Below are 20527 nucleotides of genomic sequence, written 5' to 3'. Positions count from 1 at the left end.
CGACTTCGTAAGCTCTTTTTCGTTTTGGTCCACTACTGCTAAAGAGCCGTGGAAGATATAAACTGTCGTGAGAGTCCAATCCAGGTGTCTACCATCTTTCTCAGCAGAAGCATCACTCCACCCGACATAAACCCTTCCCTAGTTTTCACCATGAAGTCATCTTTACCCTTCTTCGCCCTGGCAGCCGCCGCGGCGGCCACCATCGTCCCGGGCCCAAGCGGTCCGTACGCCGTGGGCTACAGCACCGTGGTCCTGACCGACGGCAGCCGCCAGGACCCCTTTGCGCCGACGCCACAGAAGCGGCGGGTGCCCATCTCGGCCTACCTTCCGGTGGACGTGAGCAAGAAGGCGTGTCCGAAGCAGAAGCTCCCGTACATGACCCCCGCGGTGGCCGCACACTACGACCAGGGAGCAGCCCAGCTGGGCTTGGCCAACGACACCTTTGCCAAGCTTGAGATGGAGTACTGCGACCTCGGAAAGCTGTGCAGCAAGAAGACGCGCGGAAACTTCCCGCTGGTTCTCTACGACACTGGCGTCGGCCCGTCGCGAAGTCTTTACGGCGTGAAGGCGCGAAACCTGGCCAGCCAAGGCTACATTGTCGTCACCGTCGACCACCCCTACGATGCCGACATTGTCGAGTTTCCCGACGGCTCCATTGTCGAAGCAACCGCCTTCAATGGCACCGAAGCAGAAGTTGTTCACTTTCTCAAGGTATCTTCCGCACCCACGCTCGGACAAAAAAAAAAACGAAACTGACACGGGCCGGCACATTAGGTTCGCGGCCAGGATCTCTCATTCGTGCTCGCTCAGCTGCAGACTGGCAGCGTGCGCAGGAGCCTTCTCGCGCACTACCCGTCCGCCATTGACTTTGCGCGCACCGCCTCCGTGGGCCACTCCCTCGGCGGCGTCGCCTCGGAGCTCGTCGCCAACAGCGAGCACCTGGTGCGCGGCGCCGTCAACATGGACGGCGGCGTGCGCGAGCCCGTGCTGAGCGCGGGCGCCGACAAGCCCACGATGCAGTTTGGCCGTGCCGGTCACGGGGACGCGGACCCGTCGTGGGACGCCTTCTGGCCGCGCCTGCGCGGCCCGGCGGCCGAGCTGGCCCTCGCCAATGCGACGCACGGCACCTTCACCGACGCCCTGACGCTGGCCGCCCCGTACCTGGGGGGGCTTCCGCCCCAGGTCGTCAAGGCGCTGCAAGAGGAACTGGGCTCAATCGACGCCGAGGACGCCGAGAAGTCTATTCTCGGCGCGCTGGTAGCTGGGCTCGAGTTTGTCTTTGAGGGACGCTCAGACGGCATTGATCAGATTCATCAAAACTATCCCAGCCTTGCCGTCGTCAGAAGTCATCTGTAACTACAGCACGGACATCTGCTTCCCTAAAGGTCGTTGCGGAGTCGTTCGGCAGGAAATGAGAGTACATTGAGTACAGTAGACAACTTTGATAGAGAATAAATTTAACGAGGAGCACATTTGTATCGAGCCTCCTTATATCTGTCCAGGCTTCCGTCGGGTGAGCTGACTGAGAATGAGGCAAAGACAGGCCAACAATCAACCGTGACAGTGATTGACTTGGTCCTTCCAATTCAATTCATACTCCGAACATACAAACAGGCCCCCTTGGGCTTGCTCGCGGCTGGCGTGATCTGAGTGCTTCCAAGATTCATTTCCCTAACCAATAACCAGCAACCGAGTCTTGGAGACTCATCGCTGGCGCGTGGAAGACGACGAGACCCAAAAGCACGGCAATCCTTATTCTAATGTGCATCAGCGACCGTGAATGGGATGAAGTGCACAAGCTAAGGTAGTGAGAACCACGGCAAGGGGGGGGGGGGGGGCGGAATACACAAAGCATGGCCGAGTCAAAAGCCTAGACATACGTCCTGGCTGCATACCACGCCACCACGTCAAGTCGAGCGCTGCACCTGATAAGCTCTCGCATCGCGCTCCAGCTTTTGAATCATCCAAGAAGCGCCGCTGCCGTGTCGATGATATGGATACCACTCTCTGACAGCATCAGCGGTTTCCCCCAGCGGTCCATACTTCGGGAGCCCGGAGCGGCAGCGGCGTGGCGACGGGCCGCCGTAGGCGTGATCGTGGGCTGACCGGGCTGTGCCGTTGCATAGGTGGCTTGGTCCGGGCACTGGTCAGTTATTCGCCGCATCTTCTGATTGAGTCATCAAAAGCCTCGCGATACATCTGAGCTCTAGGTAGGCCTCGCAGCGGTATCGTAGTTGTAGAGTTTGGCAAATGTGATGCTCCGGGCTTCCAAAGACTGGCAGGAAAATCTACCAGGTGCTCTTGATAGAAGATTTGTGAGTCACAGGATTTCGCGGCATTTTGGAAGCGTCAACGTGGGTGGCCGCAGGATCTGCCTGGAATATCTTGCGAGACGCTACCTAGTGCCCTCACTGAGGCACGGCTGTCTCTGACTATCGGCGCTGCAAGTCTATTGCCATGTAGAAGCAAGAAAGCAGAATGCCGGATAATAATCGAAACCTCTCGCCTAATACATCTAAGGGGTATGCATCCGACCCTGCTCAAAAGCAACTCTGCCAGAGGCTTAGTAGTTGTTTGCGCTATGAATATGGTCTCCTCTTCTAGGGATCTACAAGGTTTTGTCTTCAAAAAGTGCAGAGCAGGGCACCATCAGCGAGTTTGTAAATCGAGACCTTCTGTCAAATTGAAGCTGCACTGCAGCCGGGCCGAGGCGAGGGGATGCCAGCAGAGGCGGTTGTCGACGGTGCAGCAAGGGAATGTTAGCGTCTCAGCAGCATCACGGTTGCTCGCTGATCCACTGCAGAGAGTGGAAAGTCGTGAGGTGGACAGACTACGTACATTATTGGCGGTAGTTGAACATTTACCAACTTGAGATTTTGCAAACTCATGTCACGTTACGGAAACTCTGAATGCCGAGGAACAGGTCTGTCACATGCCACATGTGTGTGCGTGTTTGACGACAGAGATGTGTATATAATATATTTTATAGGCAAAAACCTATATATTCATCTATATACATAACTAGCCAACCTGAAATACCACAGTACCGCGGTAGTACTCCGTACTTTTACTGCCAAGCATCAAAGTGGCACTAGCAACGGGGCCAAGGCCCATCACTTTGCATTTGCCGCAACCTTGGTCTTGGGCCTCCACTGTTATAATCTAACCTCCACTGCTATAATCTAATCAGATCCATCAGTAGACCATCAGCTGCGCGAAATCTTGTCCTGACAAGCTTGCTCGCTTCCACCAATTTCCACACATCGGAGCTCCGATTGAGGCTAACCAGAAGATTCATTGAAAAGTCAGCGAGCATGCCACTGCGTTCAGCGATCTGATATGAGAAGGCTCGTCCTTCTATAAGAGGGGATCAATCAGAAACGAGAGAGTCTTTGTCTTGATATCCGGGTGAGATCGACGATTCGTGATTCGGGTGGGATGCCCGCCTTGGGGAGAAAGACGGCACTATACGGTGCACTTCATTTTTCTGTGCATCTTGCGTCCCGATGACAGATTTCTGTAGAGTTTTTTTTTAAGGTTTCAACTGTCGTATTGATGTCTTCAACTTCCCTGTTTCTTCCTCCGCCTAATAACTAGTTCTTGCCCTCTCGTCTGGCCACAATTGAATGCAGAGCTCCGTGCTCAATACCCACGCATCCATTCACCTTTCCAGCGGTGAAATGTTTCTTCACCAGTCCACAGTGGGCCGACTGTCACACCAAAACGGGTTTATCCTCCAGTCCTCGTCGGGGCCTGCATTGGATGCGACGGTGTGCTGCTCTGATGGCGGCAGGCCTGGATCATGGACTGCATATGCGCCACTTGGGTGTATGGAACCCCCCCAAAAAAATAGAATTTGATGTCGATCACTTCAGCTGCTACCCCTGTCACAATGCGGGATGTTATGAATGCAACGATTTTTCCAGTTATTTTAGCCTCGCGAAGCTAGAGCTGGCGGGCGGCGTGAACTCGGAGTTTGAGAGTTTTAGCAGCAGCCGCTGACGACGAATTCCAATTGTACTCCTCGTTTAAAAGAACCCTACTAGTCTATACGAGGCGCTGGCGTACCGGGAGATTCTGGGAAGGAATCTTTCTACTAATAGCTAGTGTCGCGTGCGCCAGCAGATGTAACCCGACTGCCCGCGAATACCGATGACACCCCCCCCCTCTGGTTGGGGGCCGTGCTTACTAGAGCGACCCTATTCGCCCAAGTATATTCTTGAGCTCAAAGTCTTACACTCAATCTCTCGAGAGGTGAATGCTCAAAACAACTTACCAACATAGATTGCAAGGTCCATTGTAACCAGGACAATGCAGCAGCAACACGACACCGAACAGCTCAGGCCCACGCCCAGAATGTTGGGGCCCATCACCACACCACTTACAGCCGTCTTGAACTGCCAGCATCCTGTCATGCTGGCAGGCATGGCAGAAGTCTCCGGCGGACGGCTTGCGGCTGCCGTTGCCAATGCGGGCGGCTTCAGTGTCGTCGGCGGCTACCAGTGCACTCCCGAGCAGCTTCACCTTGCCATTGAGGACATGAAGCGTCGGCTTACACGCCCCGACCTGCCCTTTGGCGTCGCGATTGCGATCCCCAAGTGCGGCGCCGGCGCACGGAAAACGAACAGGGACGCCAGCGCTGGCAAGCTCGACGAGCTGATTGACATGACCATCCGGAGCGGCGCGAAGCTGTTTGTGAGCACCGCCGGCGTGCCGCCGCGGCCCGTCATCGACCGCCTGCACCGGGCGGGCCTCCTGGTCATGAACCTGGTCGGGCACCCCAAGCACGCCGTCAAGGCGCTCGACGCCGGCGTCGACATGGTGTGCGCCCAGGGCAAGGAGGGGCGCGGCCACACGGGCAACATCCCGACGTCCATCCTGGTGCCGGCCGTCGTCGAGGTCGCGCGGCGGTACGCGCCGCCGATGCTGGGAGGGGGATCGCCGGCGCTCGTGGTCGCCGGCGGCGGCATCGCCAACGGGCAAGGGCTGGCGGGCGCGCTGATGCAGGGCGCGGCCGGCGTCTGGGTGTGCACGCGGTTCGTGGCCTCGGTCGAGGCCGACGCCTCCGACGCCGCCAAGCAGGCCATCCTCGACTGCGACTTTGAGGGCACCGAGCGCACGCTCGTGCTCACGGGCCGGCCGCTGCGCATGCGCTCCAACGGCTACATCCGGGAGTGGCACGGCCGCGGCGAGGAGATACGGCGCCTCTGCAGCCAGGGCGTGGTGCCGATGGACCATGACCGGCAGGCAGGGAGGCCCGTCGACATGCCCGTCCTCATGGGCGAGGTTGCCGGCTCTATCACGGACATTCGGCCGGCGGGCCAGATTGTGCGGGACATGGCTAGGGAGGCGGCGGAGATGCTCAATCTTGGACGTGTCTATCTTGGCGAACGCAGCAAGTTGTGACCACAGATACTCGTTACTTTACTCATATGATGTCTTATCATTGCGTTATTTAGCAGGAGTCCATGGCAAAAATTTGATTAAATCTTCCATCATCTGTACCTTTGTGATGCTACTCGTGTAAGCACCAAGTGCCTCGGCTCTTACTCAGCCTCACTCTCATTACAGCTACGAATACTCACATCAGCTCACAACTCGCGCCACAGGAAATCCCATCTTAAATGTAGAAAAGTAATTCAATTCGATCCGCCAGACTTTTGAAATATGCCCATTTAGATAAAGGTACAAGAGATGCTTGCTCAGAGCCTTGCAGACTGCTGCCACGCGTTATTGGTGTATTGTGTAAGCTTCCAGGCCAGGTCTGCCAAAGGATTCTTGATCGCGGCATAGGCTGCAACCTGCTCACTTCCTGCCTGACCTGTAACCATGCGAGCCTCGATTCCTTGGCAAAGGACTGCCGTTTTCCACACACTAAAAGCGATACCAAAGTCAAAGTCCGGCTTGGGGTTGTAGTCCCCAGATTGGGCATACCACTCAACAATCTGCTCCGGCTGGGGCATGCCCGGCGTGCGGCCGGGTAGCAAGCTGGAGAGATCATAGGGTGATGCGCCGGGATGTCTGGCCATGTAGAAAAAGGTAAACAGGCTGCAAATGTCGGACAAGGGGTGGCCAATGGTCGATGTCTCCCAGCTAGACGACAACGTGTTAGTGAACTATCCCGTAGATTGAGAGTAGACTGTGTGTGTCCTTACTCTAAAATACCGATGACGCGTGGCTCCGTCTTGTGGAATACTAGATTGTCCATTCTATAGTCGCCATGCACCAGGCATGCTCGATCGCGTGGCTGCACGCTCGAGTTTTGAAAGAATTGTACGCACTCGGCATAGTAGGGAAGCGGTCCAAGCGGTTGCTGGGTCGCGGTGTTGACGACTTTGGACTGGCTTGCGCAGATGGCATCAAAGGAGCGGATCTGGCGCTTGTAGAATCCGCTGGGCTTTCCAAAACTCTCGAGGCCAACCTGGCGAGGATCAATGGCGTGCAGCTTCGCCAGCGTCTTGGCAGCCTCTTGCCAGATGGCCGCCCTCTCCGCCGCGCCGACGCCCGGGACGCCGACGTCTGCAAAGATGCGACCGTCCAAGAACTCCATGATGTAGAACGGGGTACCGATGACGGACTCGTCTTCACACATGACATATGGCTTAGGGACAGGCACGTCAGTGTTGGCCAGAGCAAGGAGGACCTGGTACTCCCGCTCTACTCGATGCGCGTGCTTGGAGATTTGCTTCCCCGGAGGGCGCTTGCGCAGGACGTATCTTTGGCCATCTGCCGCCGTTATCTGATATGTTGGGTTTGACTGGCCATGTTTGAACTGCCATGCAAGTTGTTGGTTAGCTGGCTCGCCCGCGAGCTGCCCGTTCCAATGCCACTCACCTGCTTCAATTCAATGGGAGTAGCAATCTCTGGCACATTTTGTGCCAGGAAGTTTTCTAACGCAGCTTGGTCAATCTTTTGACGAACTACCCCAGCCATATTAAATAAGTTGATATATGTAGAGAGAGTAAAGAGGAAAGTAATCTACAGAGACATTCACTGAAATCCTGTCATCGTCTCTGAATCGACGGCCACCATGACATAAATACTCTCTACAGTTTACACACCCCACCAACTCTGAACAACGCCACCTTGCACACGACACCAGTCCCTTCAGCGCCAAATCCAGTCCAGCTAGTAGAGTTACATGCTGAAGACTCCCTGCTGTCAGTTACCAGTAGTTACCCTCCAGGGTGCCCGGACTTTGGGCTCGCCATCTTCGGTAGTTGTCGTGGGGGTGGCGGTAGTGGAGGAGTTGGTCCACAGGTCGCGCGACATGGGGTGGGTTAGAGTTTGACTCCATCGAAATTAATAACTATACAGGGTAGTTTTTGATACATGGTTCATCTATAGTACGAGGTTTGCCCCATCTTCAGTACTTCACCCAATCTACCTGCCTTATCTTAAAAAACGCAGCGGTATATACGCGCGGAAGAGGCAATACGACAGGTATCTACTCCGTACTCCGCACACACCTGTGTGAAATTCCCCCCTCACCGTCCTTGTCAAAAACGCGGCCAGCCTCGAAGCTGAGAGGTCCTTGCGTGCGGCCTGTTCTGATTCAGCTTATAGTAAGCCCCCATCCCGATCCCGATACAGAGCAGGGCCAAAACAAGCCGGGCCGTCGCCCCGAACACAATGATGACGCGAACTCCGTAAAGCACGCTCCCGATTTCCTTTTTCTCTCCAGTACTTATGGCAGGCACGGAAATCGTGAGACAAGGCGCGAACGTGTTCCTTCGCCTCGCCTTGGGCTGCCCAGATCAGATAAACCACCGCAATGCCACGGTCTGCGGGCAGGGCTGATCAGCGATGGGGCCAAGACGGATGGACTATCCCTTTCAAGAACAGCTTGGTTGCCACTTTCGGCCCCCTCTTGATTGATTGTTGTTGCCGCACCCCCTGGCAATAAGTTATTAGCGAGGGGAGGGGCGATGCGACGAATGCCGCAAGCCACGCGGAAAGCCGAACGCCTTTCTCGGACGCCACACGACTGGTTCAGGAATCTTGTCTCGTGAAGGTTTACTGGTTTGATGCTATTGCCAAGGAGCTGGCATCGCCGAGCCGGCACATGTCCCAGAATAAAAAAAACTTCATCGAGAGTTTGTGGGGATCCTTTAACAGCGTCGTACTGGTGGTTATTAGTTAGACCTTGCATGCATCCTGTCCACAGCAGCAGAGCGAGTAAGCCGTTGCGGGACCCGGACAGGTCAACCATGAACCGGCTCGTGGGGCTATTGCTTATAACATTGAATTACTGGCTCCTCTCATGCCTTTGTGACTCGGTCCCAGGTCTTCCTTCTTCCCCCCCCTTCAAGTTACTATCTTTGGAGTATTGTTGTCTGGCTATTGCTGTCTGTCTGCAAAATGTCGCACACCGAGAAGTCTGCGCAGGCTGAGCCCTCTACTGCACCCATGGACAACGCCAACAACAACAACAACAACAGTGCAAGAGTGAGCTCGCAGCAAGACGCATCAGACTCTGAAAAGGCGGCGCAGCCTACCTCGTCACCGCCAGCGCCACCAGATGGTGGCGTGACCGCTTGGCTTGTGGTGCTCGGCGGATGGTGCACTGCTTTCTGCAGCTTCGGCTGGCTGAATAGCATCGGTGTCTTTCAGCAATACTACCAAAAAGAGCTGCTTCGTGGCCAGAATTCGAGTACTGTTTCATGGATTCCATCGCTTCAGATATTCTTCATCCTCGGATTGGTAGGTTCATTCGACTTGCGCAATACATACACCCCTTGCATTGCTGACCTGAATGGCAGGGTCCGATCGTTGGCACACTGTTTGATCGTTACGGACCACGAGGGTTACTATTGGTGGGCACATTGATGCATGTTTTCGGAATCATGATGGCCAGTATCAGCACGAAATACTGGCAGATTCTTCTAGCACAAGGCGTCTGTTCTGGCATCGGTGTTTCTGCCGTGTTCCAACCTCGTACGTTGACTACCTTTCAAGGCGAGTGGATATATCTACTAACACGTTGTTAGCTCTGAGCTGCGTTGCAGGATATTTCAACAAGAGACGAGGAGCTGCCTTTGGCATTCTTTCCACGGGCGCATCGGTCGGCGGCGTTGTTTGGCCAATCATGGTAACACATCTGATCCGGCTGGTTGGTTTCGGCTGGGCCATGCGGACCAGCGCCTTTGTCAACCTGGCACTGCTCACCATCCCGAACATTACTGTCCGCTGTTTCCAGCCGCCCGTTCCCAAGAAGGTGACGGGAGCGCAGCTCGCGAAGCCGTTCCGCGAACTCGACTACCTACTCGTCGCGGCCGGTTTTCTGTTCCTTACCTACGGCGTATTCGTGCCACTAAACTACCTGCCTGTGCAGGCGGCCAGCACCGGGATGGATCCGAATCTGGTACAATACCTTCTTCCTATTCTGAACGCAGCGTCTCTGTTTGGCCGTCTCTTTGCCGGCTTCATGGGCGACAAGATTGGTCGGTTCAACATCCTGATCGGGTGCTGTTACCTGTCGGGCATCTGGATCTTGGCGCTCTGGATCTCTTCCAGCAGCCGATCGGCGATCATCGCCTTTTCTGCGCTTTTCGGCTTCTCTTCTGGGGCCTACATCTCGCTCGTGACTCCCATTGTGGCGCAAATCTCGCCCCTGCCCGAGATTGGGTTCCGCACCGGCATTGTCTTTTTCGTTGCCTCGATTGGTGGTCTTACGACAAACCCGGTCAGTGGCGCGCTGATAGATAGCTCGGCAGGCTACCCGGGTATGAAGATTTTTGCTGGAGTTCTTTGCTTGATTGGAACGACATTTATCCTGGTCGAGCGTGTGCGGAAGACTGGGCCAAAACTTGCTGTTGCGTTTTAAAATGTTTCAAAAGGAGTCAAGGAGGCATGTTACTTCAGAAAAGGTGAAAAGCTATAAAATGATATCTTACTATGAAATAATACAAAAATGAAGCTACTCTTGTCCAAGTTTTCAATTACGTGCGTGACGATTTCATGGCATGAAAACTGAGTTGTGCTTGACGACAGACAAGTAACGGTAGGAGGAGGCATTTGCATCCCGCAACCCAGAGTTATTCGGAGCAGCTATTCGCCATGAAACGTCTTTCCTCATTGAGACACAAATGAACTGTATTGTGTTTTTGCGCCACTCATAAGCTGTCTGCATAACACGAGATAATGGTCATGCCTTTGATCAGATATCATCGCACTCGGGCGGAGTTGACCGATTTGGCGGAATGCCCATTTTGGAGAGCCGTGGAGCAAGCATGGCAAGCAGAAGGTATCCAATTCGCTTTTAGTCTTGCTAATGACCGAAAAATACGAAGGCGAAGATAGCTCATCAGAGCTAGGACTCACTGCTTGGCATGTGCCGGTAAGATGTTTCCTGCCACTTCCCACTTCAATGTTCCAAGCTTTGAGCATTGCGCGAGCTTTCTATCTTGTTGAGTTTTCCATATAGATTACTACAAAAGATATGAAGTTTAGAGGGATCGGGAATGTGAACTTTTTACATTTGCATCGGTTCCACTGTTCCTGGTGTGAGTCAGAATCTAGAACTCGGCTGCAACAGGCAAATGGCAAAAGACACCATCTAGACCTCCAAATTCATAGATGGCTTGCTACACTCAACCGCACTGGAAAAGCGAGTACCAATTCTATCTTCCATAACTTCTTAATTAACCCTCAGCTCAATATATACGGTGCCTTGTCGATGTATAAGTGATTGGATCGGCAGCTGCGTTATAACTTGGCACGCGGCCGATTCTCGCGAACGATGGCAATAGACTCAACAGAATGTTTATCCCGAAGTTGCCTGCGCAAGATTTTCCCAGCCGCGCTTTTCGGGATGCCGCTGATTATTTCGACCTCAACAATCCACTTGTGCCGGGCCGTATTGGATCTAACAAACTCCAATAGTGCTTTGCCAGCTTCCTCGGGTGATGGGGCGTCGTCTTGCAGCACTACGAATGCCTTGGGGCGCTCTCCTGCACGTTCATCCGCGATGCCACAAACTGCCGCATCCTTCACGAAGAAATGGCCAAGCAGCAAGTCTTCTAGTTCGGCGGGCGCGACGCCAATCCCCTTCACCTTGACCATGTCTTTAATGCGGTCCGTGATCGAAACAAAGCCTTCGGCGTCGATGGTTCCAATGTCACCGGTGTGCAAGTAGCCATCCGCATCATAGGTCTCCGCAGTTGCCTTTGGGTTGTCCAAGTAGCCCATCGTGACTTGCGGCCCTCTGGCCCAGAGCTCGCCCGGCGTGTCAATGCCACAGTCTTTGCCAGTGTCTGGGTCAACGATCCGCAGCTCTGTCGACCCCACAAGCTGGCCGACCTTGTGTGCGTACTTGTAATCGTATTTTGAAGGGGGGTGGGAAGTGATGACGGAGCAGGATTCCGTCATGCCATAGCCCTGCTTGAAACCGGTGCCTGGAAACATTCTTTCCAACGCGGTCAGGATCTCCTGCGAGAGCGGTGCAGCACCGGAGGAGAGGCGGCGAACATGAGAGAGGTCATATTTGGCAACGAGGTCGGGCTCGCGCACGATTCGAATGATGATGGGCGGGACGAATAAAACTTCTCTGATTTTGTACTCGGCGACCGTGCTCAGAGCGAGGTCCAGAGAGAATTTGGGCACAACGTACACGTTGGCGCCCAAAAGGATAGGGAGATGGAATTGATGTACAAGGCCAGTGATGTGATAGAACGGCAGCGCAGCCAAGAACTTGTCGTGGTCGGGCAGCGTGATTGCCTGCATCTGGAGGCATTGCGCGATGACATTGGCGTGCGATATCATCACCGCTTTCGGGAGGCCAGTGGTGCCACTGCTAAAGCCGAAATACGCGCAGACGTCCCGGTTCGTTTTCCCAGGCGGCAGTCTATACGCCGGAAACTGTGCAGCGTCGCCAAACTTGCTCCCTTGCACAATCAATTCATCGACACTCGGCATGTCATTCCGCTGGCCGTCAATCACGAAGATGTTTTCCTTGGACAGTCCACAAGTCGCCGCCGCAGACAAGGCAGTGTCCGCTACCTCGGGCCCGGCAAAGAGAAACTTGGCTCTACTCAGTCGGAGAGTGTGCGACAGCTCATCGGGGCTGTAGTCTGGCGATGCGCCGCACGCGACACCTCCCGCTCGCACTGCAGCAAGTGCGACAACAGGATAGTAGATGGAGTTTTTGCTAAAGATGATGGCGACATCATTCTCTTTCAAGCCGTAAGACCTAACCAGGGCAGAGGAGAGATGAGTCGAGTAGTTTTTGACCTTTTCAAAAGTCAAGTGCCGCTTTGTGTTCACGTCTGTAAAGCCGGGTGACTGGAAAGCGGTGGTGGTGGTGCTTGGCTTGTATGTCAGGCCCGATTCGAAGAGCCAGTGCCAGATGGTCTGGTCATTGGGATCTATAATTTGATGTTAGTGGTCAGGTGCGCAATCAAGCTTTAGCGCTCGAATATGCTTACATGAGATATCAGCTTGCTCAGACTTGAATACCATGACTGCGAATATGGGATGTAGGATCGACAAGCCACCATGCGGGGAAGTCTCGTCCTCCTTTATAGTGCTAGTTAAACTGTCCGCCGACGATGCCCCCGCACTGTACCATTTACATTGTTCGAATTACATGTGCCACACACCCTCCCGCTTGTTCGACACCAAGAATGCCCCAAAGATAGGAAAGGGCGTGTACAAGGGCTATTTATGAACCCTCTTCGAGATCTATACCTATAAGGAGAGTGTTATCTTTGCCTTGAGTAGTATCCTTGGAAAATCATTCTCTGACCAGGAAAATGAACTTAGTTTCGCTAGCTCCCCATCGGTTGTTGATTAAGTGAACATCAACCAGACTACATAGCCATTTTTAGTTTTGATAGCTCTTCTATAACAGAAGATATAGTTTACATCATTCCTTGTCATCCAGAATACACCACGAATGGGCCCAGTCACTTAGCTTATAAAGATCCCATAGGTCGATTGCGAAGCTGTGCAACAACCAAGTAGCATCATGTATGTTCTGCATGAATGAATCGAAAAGTGAACCAGGACTTGTGTATAGACTTGGCGATGGCCTCACTTCCCAGTATCACGCCCCACCGAATACTAGAAGACTACTAATGGCGACTTTTTCGAAGCCGTGCTGCCGCAGAAATTCTCGGCCGCGATGAAAAGGAAACTCGGCAACAACCATGACGCTGATGCGCTCCGGCGTGATTCCCGCCTCGCAGAGCAGACGGAGCATCGCACAGACGGTCTTGCCACTTGCAAGGGCATCATCCACCACCACGACCGACCGGCATTGGCGGAGAATGGTACAATCTGCCTCTATTGTAGCAATTCTCGGTTCATCACTCGATGATGGTGATAATGATGATGATGATGAGGAGGAGGAGGAGGAGGAGGAGGAGGAAATGTGCGATGGGGACTTGGTCACGGACATCGTAGGCGGGGGAAGTTTGCCGGCTTCACGAAAGATGACCAATCTCGTGTCCAGACTTGCGGCCAACGGTGACGCAAAGGGGAAACCGCCGGCCTCGCAGCATGCGATTGCGTCGACCCCGGCCCATTTCCCGGGAAAATGAGCTCGGAGAAGAGAGGTGCACAGCTGCAAGCCGCCCGGCTGCTGAGCAATGTCAAGTACGTGGCGAAAGTCAATACCTAGCCGTGGAAAATTGGGAACAATTCGCACCATGTTCTTCAGTTTCTGGACGTCAGGGTGCAGGTAGCGAAGGAGAAAATTCTTAGCGAAGCTTTCAGATGCCGTGTTCCCGGCCTCTTCGTTGTGGAAGTAGAGGCTGGGGACCCATTCATTGCTGTTGCCGGGCTCTTCAAAATTGCCCTTGTCTCCCTCCAGTAGACATCGTCGAGCATGCCGCGCCTCGTTGCTCGTCGTTACGCGAACCTCGATGAGCCTTGTGTTAGGGACCAGATGTGACAAGGCAGCGACTGGCTCCTTCTCTCTCATCCCTGTGATGATAAGAACGTCCGCGTCTGCGGCATCACAGACAACTTGTAAGAAATGATCTTCTTTCAGCTTGGGCCGTTGACGCAGCTGCTCGCTGAAAAACTTTGTCAGCGCTGGTCGGTGTTCTTCTTTGTACGCCCGGTCACGAAGAAGTCGGTCCTGATCGGCCCCCGTAACCGCGGCGTACTCTGCTTTCGTCGCGTCGCTAATACTGACTACCTGCACTCGAAGTTTGTCCTTGCCCGCATATACGTGATTCCCAATGATGGAAGCCCAGATCGCAGCACAAAAGTCTTTACCTACGCCATGGCGGCCAGTGACGAGGATAATGAGTTGCTGATTTGGTTGCGGGCAAGCAAATGGGCAGGCATAACTTAGAACACGGTGAGGATCCTGGCGGCGTTTCAGGTAAGCGAGACGATACCGATTCTGACCAAATGCCTGAGCGGCCAGTGGTTCATCCCGCGGATCTGGCCCGAGATCCGCACCATAGGCTCCGGTGCTCAAGGGTAGCAACTTGTTAGCCACGTCGTATACCCAATTGACCGCAGCTCGCTCGCTTGCCGAGGCATCCTGATCGCGATACCAGACACCAGTGATGACGCATGCAAAAGTCCAATCCCGGCAGCCAAAGGCAGTGCCATGGCTGGCTATGTCGGCTACTGCACCACCAGCATGCAGCAGATGCAAGTAACACAGCGACGATGGGCGGGTGTCAATGGCGGCGAGGAGAAGATCCATGACGCTAGCTTGGCCGATTCTTTTTAAAAATATGCAGCGCTTAAATGAAGAAGTCTTTCTTCCGTCGGGCCCACCATGTATGCTGGACATGTACATCTCCGTGTCGTATGCGTCGATTGCATTCACAGTTTTGCTGCCATCTTCAGGCCCTAGAAAGGCTGGCGCGGCCGACGTCACAGTCGTGACACCCCCGGGTGTAGCCATGGTGCACTCAGCCATGCTAACAGAAACATGGATTCCGTCGGAGTCGCTATAGAGGAAAAGGTCGGCAGAGTTTTCGCGAGGGAGCTTGCTGGCGAGGATATCAAGATCCGCGAGTCGTTGTCGCGCCTCGGACTGAGTGCGGACTGGGGCAGTCCACTGCCGAATGTTGTAATTGACGGACGCGCAAGCCTTGAAAACAACACTGATGACAATCCCAAAATTCGTGCCGGCACCTTTCAGCGCCCATAGAAGCTCCTCTTCATTATCCGGCCGGAAGGCATCACTGGGCTGAAATTGAATCGGCACATTACCAATGGCCATGACGCGACCAGAAGCAACACACACCATTACAGCCCCAACAATTGAGTCGCAGGCGAGCCCATGCAGCCTGGACAGGTGGCCGATGCCGCCATGCAACCAAAGCCCGGCGCCGACACTGGGCCGTGACCCGAGAGGGACCGTCAGACCTGCGGCCAAGGCTGTCCGGATAATGTCCTCGCTTCTGCACCCGGCCCCTGCCACCACCAAGTCCGAGCCCGACACTTTGTGGTCTTTACTATGGACGAGGTCAACACTGTTGAATGCAGCCATGTCGATGGAGACGACGTTGGGCTGCAAGCAGTGACCGCCGTGACCGCCGCCGATGACGGCAAGACTCACGCGATGCTTGAGAGCCCAACAGACGCACTTGCGAACATGGGAAAGCTCAGCTGGTCTAGCGACGACGGCGGTCCGGTGGCGTCGCGCCTGACGATTCTTGACGTGGCTCGCCTCGCCCAGCGGAACCGCGGTCGCCAGATCATCCAAAGCAGTCGCATGCCTGGTGAACGTCATCATGACTGTCGGGGCGTTGAAGGATAGGTGTTCTGGCCTTGTATCATCGCGGAAACAAAGGTTGCGGCATACTTTTCGCCAGGCAGACTTGAGGGCATCATGGGAGTCGCTGTTCTGATAATCAGATCCGGAAATGAAGCGGGCAAAAGAGTCCAGAGACTTGTCTTCATCTGGCACAGACATGACACCAGAAGGGAAGCACGCTGTTTGTTGGCATACCAGCCCTTCCACGTTCAGACTGGTGCTGCGATGGAAAATCACGACCATGGCATCGAGTCGCTGCGTAAGCATTCCCAGCGCATGCTCTACAAACTGGCGTTGAGGATTCATACCGTACATACTGTGACAGAAGAGAATGATGTCGTATTTCTCATTGTTACCGCAACCATCCCCACTCACCTCAGTCATGTTTTCAGAACCAACTTTAAATGGTCTGACAAGAATCTGGGGTGAGCCCTTCAGTCGTGGGAATGGTGAATGCTGCCCTAAGTTTCCCAAGAGTCGGTATTGTAGCATCGAAGCAAACATGGTGTTTGGTTCCATCGCCGTGTATGTGCCGATCAGCTCTCTCAAGCTCATAGGGAGGTACTCTAGCACAGTTCTCGGACCTGGCCCAATTTCTAGTACCGAGATCTGGCTTTGTGATAATAGAGAAGACCTCAATAGCTGTGAAAGCTGAGGAACAATGAACGCTTGGTAAGTTGAGTACTCTTCAACATGAGAAAAGGCGGCGAACCCTATTCCGTACTGTTCTTCGGACAGTGGCTGCGGAACAGAAGACTTTGCCAATGACGACGCGCTCGCCTTTAAAGCCGCCTTGAGCTCATCAAGTGTTGCCATTTTAGGCGTTTCTATACCCAGAGCTGGTGAATCTGAGTTGGGTGTAGAGGGGAGAAAAGCGAAGAGGACGCAAGACTGCTGCTATTCGAGCCAGAGTCAAGTAGGACGCAGCTTTCCGTGCATATATGGATAGGAAACCCTGACCGGTGGCTGCCGGCATAGAGTATTGAAGTAGTGTAACTCGAGTTGTATAAGTTTTTCGTTCAGTGCGAGTGTGAAGCCGAATGAAAAGATTGCGCCACGTTATATCAGCGTTCCTATAGGCTGAAATGCAAGAAATCCTCCTACTGACTCATAGTATTGCCGATCTATTGAGCCAAATTGAGGGGCAATCCACAATATGCAATCCTACAAGCATCTAATCAGCGTTCGCCTTCTGTTGAAGCGTCACGCCTGGACTCATCGCCAGCCAGGTCAGTCCTTCCATCCTGGCCATCCCCATCGCAGAGATGGGCTCAATAGAAGCAACTACAGAAATGCACAAGACAAGAGCAGTAGAAAAGATTTCAGAGGCCGTGAAGCTGATCTTGGTCGAGCTCGGAGAGGACCCCAGTCGCGATGGGCTTCAAAAGACGCCAGATCGAGCTGCCAAGGCTATCATGACTCTCACCAGCGGCAATTATCTGAACCCAGTTGCCATCCTTCAAGAGGCCATCTTCCCACGTGAAGGTCGCGGTTTAATTCTTGTCAAAGATATTGCCGTCTACAGTCTGTGCGAGCATCATCTACTTCCCTTCTTTGGCAGAGTAAGGCAGAAAATTTCAGCCGAGTCCTCGGGGGCAAAAAAAAAAAAAGTTCTAAACGCGAGAATAACAGGTCCACGTCGCATACATACCCGAAGAGTCCATCGTCGGCTTGTCCAAAATTCCGCGAGTTGTCAAGGCATTTGCACAACGACTGCAGATACAGGAGCGCCTGACGACGCAGGTGGCTCGGTGCATTGACGAGGCGCTGCGGCCGCGAGGCGTAGCTGTGGTTATTGAAGCTACGCATTTGTGCATGGCTATGCGAGGCGTGGAGAAGGAAACTGCGTCGACGACGACGGACTGCTTCCTTGGGCAGTTTGAGAGAGATGACGGTGCTAGGAGGGACTTCTGGAGGGCTGTGGGGAGATGATTTGGCTTCATATAGTTTGTTGAATGGGCGAGTTACTGAAATAAATACCAAGTCCTATAGAATGGCGGACATGTTGTCTGGTCGACAATTTCAAGCTAATTTCTCTCGCAAAGTATTATGTCTGCGACCATGATCTCCTCTTTCACACGCCGAGAACCGACAAGCCCATGGTGAGGTTGTAAGCAGGCACGGCCCAACCCTCGCGCCAGCTTTTCATCAAAGAACTGGTTTACACTTTTTTTTTTTTCAGACAGACAGCTTTTGCAGCTGCTAAATGCAACAGTGAACACAAGAATGCGCAAGATGGTCTTATTTCGGCCGGCTGGTCGTCCGTCTGTGCAAATGCTGTCAAGATGCGAGCCTCGTCTCGGGTTCTGTTCCTTGGCAACCCTCAAAACCTTTCCAGAGGCAGCGAGGCTCGCTGATACTATAAGTCCGAGTCCCGGCACATATTCAAAGATACACGGGGACTCTCGCGAGTCAAGGTGTAAGCCAGATTTAGAGCAGTCCAAATCTAGTAATTGGGTTGGTCAATATGGGTTGCTCCGCACCGCACCTGTGATACCTGTCAGCTATCTACTACATCAGGGCCGTGATTTGAACGAGACATGGTAAATCTATCTTAGTGTATCTCTATGGAGAATAGACTGCTGTCAAGTTCAGTAACGTGTCGTCTGCCTGAGGTTAATTTGGGCATCCGTACCACAACCAGCAACTACTTGGCTACCTGGCGTGTACATCAAAAATAAGGTTAGATGTTTCTTGTGCAGTTCGGATTGGGATATGAAAAAATTGGCTGTGTACCATCGAAGCGCCTTCTACACTTAAACCAGTTGTGGCGTACGCCGATGCACGCTACATCCTCTCGACGACAGTCCTTGAAACCATCATCAAGGCAACATGGATATCATTTTGGTTTCTTTTTCAGCATTGGTGCAAGGTCCAATCTGCATGAACACGGAGCCGGAATATCAACAGCACATTAGCCAGTGCATCGATTTGGCACCCATAGCAGGCCCGGACCTATCTGCCCAAAACCCAACGGCAGACCCTACAGAGGAACAACATAAGCACAAGAACCAAATACCTCAGCCCGGTGCTGTGGCCATCGCGTAGCCTTTTCCGTGCATCCCTGCAAGCCTTAACCGCTCGGGGAAAGCTAATACGATCATAAGCTTCGACAGCCTCCTCTAATGAACTACCATTGACAAGTTCCTCCGCCAGGTCCCAGGCATCACGCAGCCCAAGATTTGCGCCATACCCCGCGAAAGGACTGAGCGCATGGTTGCTATCACCAATGAAGATGACAGGCATTGTACCAATCTCGGAGTGCTGAAACGGCAGCTTATCGTGAGCGTTTATGCACATGACAGTATTAGGGTCTGTCTGCGAAAGAATAGTCTGAAATGGCTCTGCGATGTTTGAGCCAAGACCTGAAGCTCGTTTGATTACGCGCTTGGCATGATCAAGACCGCGTATATTTGTTGGCACCTGGTTCTCAAAGTGACCGATGGCCCATTGCAGGTCTTTCTCGCCCACGGGAGATACGAAACACGATGTCCCATTGCCAGATAACACAAAACCCCAGTTTCTTCCAATTTCCTCGGGTAATGCTTCAGAAAATCGTGATACACCGGTGCGCATAACTGCTCCTGTGTATTCAAGTGCGTCATTTGGTCGTAGATAGGTACGAATTTTGCTGTTTGCGCCGTCCGCAGCGACGAGGAGGTCGCATTCCATAAAATCAGACTCATTGTCATCCCCTTGAATCACTTCTATCAGCAGACGACCGGTTGACAGCTTCGCCACGGAAATGCACCGGGTATTCCAATACACAGAGTTTTCGTTATCCAGGTGAGCAGCTGCAAGGAGTATTCGCTGAATTTCATTCGGAGAAATACGCACGCTTGTCGTAGGCATTCCATCGGCTGCCGGTCTGCGCCTGCGCGTGAGGACCCTCCAGCTCGATGTCCAGAGCGTAAAGGAGCCAGCGCCACCCACGCCAGCGATTGTGTTTCGCAATGTATCAGCAAGTAGTCCCATCTTGTTCAAAGCCACAAGACCCCCAGAGACATGATTTCCAACAAGAGATAAGCTATAGCCACCACGCCGTTCATATGTGCCTTGGGTGTCGCGATCGAAAACAACAATTTCTGGAAAAGAAACAGCAGGATCCCACAGGCAGCGGAGACTGGCAACAAAGGCACTGCCAGAAATACCAGCACCAACGACGACTATTGTCTTTCCAGAGAGGAAATGGCAAGGTGAGATGCCAGCAGACATTGTATGGCGGTTTATAAATTTCGAGAGACAGGGGAGAGAGAATGTGCATATGGAAGGAGGCGGGGGAGGAACCTATCGAGATCTAGATGACTTTATAGCCATTGATAGGATAATGTCTCACAAAAATGTGTGACCGAAGGCTTTGTGCAACATTTGGGCGAGGGGCTTCGCTGGCCAAGCGTCACCAACCTCTTATCCCAGTGCCAGCCAGCCCCTCTCGAACCTGCAGCACTTCAGCAGCGCAAATGACTCTGTACCCTCTAGCATGTCTACATTCCTCACTTCCATTGTTAAGCTTTACCGGCTCGTCTCACCAGTCTCGCACAAGACAGCGGCGATGACAAGAAGCGCCGAATCCCTCACCAGGGAAGAGATCCGGCTGGCTTCACACAGGGTGCCGATCACCATCATACCCCCGGCCAGTATCGGCTGGAAGTAGAGACCACGAGTCGCGTGCTTGAGTAAGAATAGAATGACGAGAAACGGAAAGTTGATTCTTATAGGCACGGTGTGCTGAGTGGCAGCTAGGCTGATTAGCACCCGGCGTGGCCTGAGAATTCACACCCGTACCCCGCATTCGCACAG

The 20527-nt window shown here is 53.4% G+C and overlaps 8 protein-coding genes across 8 annotated transcripts; 5 read left to right on the top strand and 3 right to left on the bottom strand.

Moving 5' to 3' along the window:
- Positions 1-150: 150 nt before the first annotated feature.
- On the top strand, positions 151-1356 carry V2A60_000306 (uncharacterized protein; the record flags this gene model as incomplete). The annotated part of the gene is made up of 2 exons (XM_083251677.1): positions 151-711; positions 775-1356. The coding sequence occupies 2 exons, from the start codon at positions 151-153 to the stop codon at positions 1354-1356; spliced, it is 1143 nt and encodes a 380-aa protein (XP_083107803.1).
- Positions 1357-4311: 2955 nt separating this feature from the next.
- V2A60_000305 (NAD(P)H-dependent flavin oxidoreductase) lies at positions 4312-5406 on the top strand (the record flags this gene model as incomplete). Its single annotated transcript, XM_083251676.1, has 1 exon — positions 4312-5406. One exon carries the CDS (start codon positions 4312-4314, stop codon positions 5404-5406), a length of 1095 nt encoding a protein of 364 aa, XP_083107802.1.
- Positions 5407-5702: 296 nt separating this feature from the next.
- Positions 5703-6933, bottom strand: V2A60_000304 (phosphotransferase family protein; the record flags this gene model as incomplete). The annotated part of the gene is made up of 3 exons (XM_083251675.1): positions 5703-6093; positions 6156-6772; positions 6835-6933. 3 exons carry the CDS (start codon positions 6931-6933, stop codon positions 5703-5705), a joined length of 1107 nt encoding a protein of 368 aa, XP_083107801.1.
- Positions 6934-8361: 1428 nt separating this feature from the next.
- On the top strand, positions 8362-9826 carry V2A60_000303 (major facilitator superfamily domain-containing protein; the record flags this gene model as incomplete). The annotated part of the gene is made up of 3 exons (XM_083251674.1): positions 8362-8703; positions 8763-8937; positions 8991-9826. The coding sequence occupies 3 exons, from the start codon at positions 8362-8364 to the stop codon at positions 9824-9826; spliced, it is 1353 nt and encodes a 450-aa protein (XP_083107800.1).
- An 881-nt stretch (positions 9827-10707) lies between these two features.
- On the bottom strand, positions 10708-12459 carry V2A60_000302 (acyl--CoA ligase; the record flags this gene model as incomplete). The annotated part of the gene is made up of 2 exons (XM_083251673.1): positions 10708-12365; positions 12426-12459. The coding sequence occupies 2 exons, from the start codon at positions 12457-12459 to the stop codon at positions 10708-10710; spliced, it is 1692 nt and encodes a 563-aa protein (XP_083107799.1).
- A 586-nt stretch (positions 12460-13045) lies between these two features.
- V2A60_000301 (uncharacterized protein) lies at positions 13046-15886 on the bottom strand (the record flags this gene model as incomplete). The annotated part of the gene is made up of 1 exon (XM_083251672.1): positions 13046-15886. One exon carries the CDS (start codon positions 15884-15886, stop codon positions 13046-13048), a length of 2841 nt encoding a protein of 946 aa, XP_083107798.1.
- A 1133-nt stretch (positions 15887-17019) lies between these two features.
- Positions 17020-17659, top strand: V2A60_000300 (GTP cyclohydrolase I; the record flags this gene model as incomplete). Its single annotated transcript, XM_083251671.1, has 2 exons — positions 17020-17289; positions 17360-17659. 2 exons carry the CDS (start codon positions 17020-17022, stop codon positions 17657-17659), a joined length of 570 nt encoding a protein of 189 aa, XP_083107797.1.
- A 2528-nt stretch (positions 17660-20187) lies between these two features.
- V2A60_000299 (uncharacterized protein) lies at positions 20188-20407 on the top strand (the record flags this gene model as incomplete). Its single annotated transcript, XM_083251670.1, has 2 exons — positions 20188-20195; positions 20260-20407. 2 exons carry the CDS (start codon positions 20188-20190, stop codon positions 20405-20407), a joined length of 156 nt encoding a protein of 51 aa, XP_083107796.1.
- Positions 20408-20527: the final 120 nt, after the last annotated feature.

This window comes from Cordyceps javanica, chromosome 1 (genome assembly GCF_051103115.1).
Source record: "Cordyceps javanica chromosome 1, complete sequence".
Lineage (NCBI taxonomy): Eukaryota > Fungi > Ascomycota > Sordariomycetes > Hypocreales > Cordycipitaceae > Cordyceps > Cordyceps javanica.
Note: the sequence above shows the minus strand (reverse complement) of the source record. Positions and strands in the feature narration are given on the sequence as shown.